Source organism: Loa loa (genome assembly GCF_000183805.2).
Source record: "Loa loa unplaced genomic scaffold supercont3.291, whole genome shotgun sequence".
NCBI lineage: Eukaryota > Metazoa > Nematoda > Chromadorea > Rhabditida > Onchocercidae > Loa > Loa loa.
The window spans coordinates 34342-37942 of NW_018108471.1; the positions used below are offsets into that span (position 1 = coordinate 34342).

General features: G+C 33.6%; 1 protein-coding gene across 1 annotated transcript in view; it reads right to left on the reverse strand.

Moving 5' to 3' along the window:
* Window positions 1–1546: 1546 nt before the first annotated feature.
* LOAG_18396 (arginine kinase) overlaps window positions 1547–3601 on the reverse strand; it is a 4621-nt gene continuing 2566 nt past the window's right edge. The window contains exons 8-10 of the mRNA XM_020451056.1: window positions 2585–2722; window positions 2159–2248; window positions 1547–1880 (exon numbers count right to left, since the gene is read on the reverse strand). Coding sequence (XP_020305193.1) covers window positions 1794–1880; window positions 2159–2248; window positions 2585–2722 — 315 coding nt within the window. The 3' untranslated portion in view covers window positions 1547–1793. The remainder of the gene's footprint in view (window positions 1881–2158; window positions 2249–2584; window positions 2723–3601) is intronic.

Genomic DNA, 3601 nt, shown 5'->3' on the forward strand with positions numbered 1-3601 from the left:
AGATTTCAATATTTACGCATAAGTTCTCTACAACATTCCAACAATTGCATGTAAGCTTGATTAACAGATTGGGAAAAATTTACAACAAATGGCTCTGTTCGCAACATTTAAACATTGCAATTAAAATTGGTTAAAAAATTGGAAAAGTTGGATTTGGATAAATGATTCATCACTTTGGGTATCGAAATATTTATTTTATCAATTTTGTGTAGCGAATCACTTATCTGAGAAATATTCTGATTCTAATTAAAACAACTCATAAGATTTTTTCGATTTCGCTGACAAAATGTAAAGTAGGATATCTAATCCTGTTATAAAAGAGAATGCAAGGAATAGTGTAGACCGGATTTTGGAGATGATTTTCGAGATTATCTATCCCAGAAATCATTATCAAAATACACAATTCAACATTTTTGAACTAAAATTGCGAACCGTCCCACTAAGAACTGGATTTCATTGGTTTCAAAATTTTGGTTGAACTTCATCATTCAGTGAATTTTTTCTTTCTGAAAATGAAAAATGAGCAGTGGGGAGCAACGTAGTCTAACGAAAAGAGAAAAACATACTGATTTGTAGACACAAAGAATTAGCATAGTTATACAACCAGGTAGTTTATAGTCTTAACGATATCAACGATTTTAAAAATACTCCGTTAAAGACTGTGTCAGTTTACATTGAGGTTTCGATGTGTGCTACGAAAAAAAATTTCCCCTTGTTTTCTTCCCTCTTGGTTTATCTCTGCCAAGTGATGTTCTATATGCTGGTAAAGATTTATCCTATAATTATTTTTCGGACACGTTTACCAACGCACATTTATCACTCCCCTTATGCATATAACTTGACTCCGGAGTTGGAATTCCCGTTCCAACATGTTCCAAAACTGTTATTTTCCAATTATATAGATGCACTCATTCGATAACAATGTGTCATCCAGATGCTTTCATTTGCTTCACTTTGTACTTACTCAGACCGTATAGACTTCTCGATAGAGCAACCAACTTCACTTTCTCTCTCCTTTATTCTTAACGTCCGTCGTGTTTTTTCCCTACCTCCCACCAATTTATCTCATGCTATTTTTCAGGACCACCAGAATTTAAAAAGAAATTTCGGCTTGAATCGCATTCCCTACAATTTTGTCACACAAAATTTTATTACGATCTGAAACACCAAGATTCTATAGCATCAAAAACAAAAACGACTTTCTGTGAATCATATAAATGGAATCTGAAGAAATTTTATACAAATCTTAATCGGAAAAAAAGTGTCCCATCACACCCCTTTCCGTTATAAATTGTGCTGGTCGCAGATAAACCTAACCCAACGAAAAAATAAATCGCTCCTATTTGAATTTTTCTATATTCCAGAATTGCGAGGATGATATCAGAATATTCGAAAAGGGCAGTGATTTCAAAGATGCGTATATTAAAAAAAGAACGTGGGAAACGCCGCTATAACTATTTACTCCAAAAAAAAGCATTACTACAAATGCTATAAACATTACAATGGATCTACCGAAAAGGTGGATACCATTACTTATAAATGGATCAGCATACATATGAGCAATTTTATTCGTCACCAACAAGATAAGGAAATCTTAAAATTATGACTTCCAGATTCTCAGGACTGCGATAATTCAGTTCAGCCTTGTTTAAAATGAGTTCAATAATATAACCTTAGAACATTATATTAATTTATACATGTTAATTTGAACAAAACTGTATTTACAAAAAAAACCTAAATTATATTTGCAGAAGACTGAACTCCTAGCAACAGAAGAAATAAGCCGTGTTCTTTTATAATTGCTCCTCCATTTGAATCAATTCTTTTATACCATCATACATTTGTTTGACTGCTTCATACTGCGTTAATCCGAGGCTTATCTAAATTTTAAAGTTTTTAATTGCAATGAAAAATATTTAAGGGAAGATTCTCAGCGGCTCATTAGATATCTTGACATATAAGGGCTTATACCTTACATAATTATTCGTAAAATGGATGATCTAACAAGATTGGCAAAAAAAAAAAGGAAAAAATAACTCATTTCGGCTGAAGTAAATCACAGATAAAAAAGTGCAAAATGAGCGCCTCATTGACGATGATAAATAAAAAAAATTAAAATATATGTATTTCATAAAGATAGGAAAATGATAAAAAAAACCTTGTTTGATATGAAATAGTATCCATTCGGCACGCCAGACGAATTAATGCTTGCGGAACTAACACGTAAATTCAGCTTTTCACATATTTCCTACAACAGAAGAACTGAAAATGGATATTTCTTCCATATTTTTACTCAGTTCATGAAATGAAAACTGGAACACGAAGAGTTATTTCCAACAAATCTTGATCAGTAACAATAGAGCTAAAGATTTCAAAACAGAAATAAGTTCTCACAATCAAAGCAATTTTTTCCGAAGAAAATAAAATATGTTGTAAGTATTAAGGTCACGAAAATGGCTTGAGATATCCAGAAATTGGAAGAAAACCATTATGACTGCAACTGCAAAATAACAGAAAATAAAAATGAAAAGGTATTTAAAAGGGAGACTCGCTTCTTGTGCAAGGAAAATAGGAATTTCTTTACCACGAAGTCGGATTTTTTGCTCAATTTCGGCAAAAATATTTCTGCTGAAGCATTTATTGCGGAACCAAGACTACTGGGGTTCGATGTTAACCAGCCAAGTCGAATATCGCGAGCGAACGTTAGCTTCCTTTCCAGTGCCTTGAAATAATCATAATTAAATAGACTTTTGAAACTGCAAATGCTGCAAAAACTCCAGGAAGCGGCAAATTATTGCCCCTTAAATTTTTGTAATGAAAGCATCATACTGTTTTAGTAATAGGCACTCTTTACCACTTTAAGTTGCCAACACGGGCTCAAATTAAGTTCTAGAAAAAGAAAATGATGGTGGTAATGTGAATTCTGCTACTCCATCTCTTTTTTCCTCCAACAAATGAAAATCACCTTCAAGCCTCGTATTAAACGAGCAAGTGCCTTGTCAACATCGCTTCCTTCTTCAACCGAGATCATGCTGATATGGTCTTCCTCGTTAACCCACACCAAGAAAGATTTGTCATTGTTGTGGAAGATTCCACGCCCCTAGAACCAATGAAGAAAAACATGGCATACAGATTCAAAATTATAACTCGTCAGAAGCCTAATTACTGGTTAATAAAACTAAGTGGTGACATTATCAAACACGATTGAATTTGACCTACAGTTGTGCTTTTGTGGACACATGCTTCATTGAATGATTTGATTGCATTAATGACAAAGGAAGACTGGACCCGGTTTTCTGATAACACATTTCAAAAAGAACCGAAGTAACACCTCTGGCCAGACATTGTAGGCATTTGCATGTTTCAATAAAGAACTGTTGTTGTTGAACAGGACACATTTCCTAAGGATATTCACGATCAAATAGCTGATACGCTCGTATAACCGTGTCATCCGGACATTTACTATATTAATTAATAAAGTGTTAATCAAACATGAGCAGAAGTTTTTTGACGACGCAAATTACATTCCTCGTTTTAGTGCTTTAACCCGAATGTAGTATAAAATAACAACCATTTGCTTAGGCTTAGGTTTTTCAGGTTT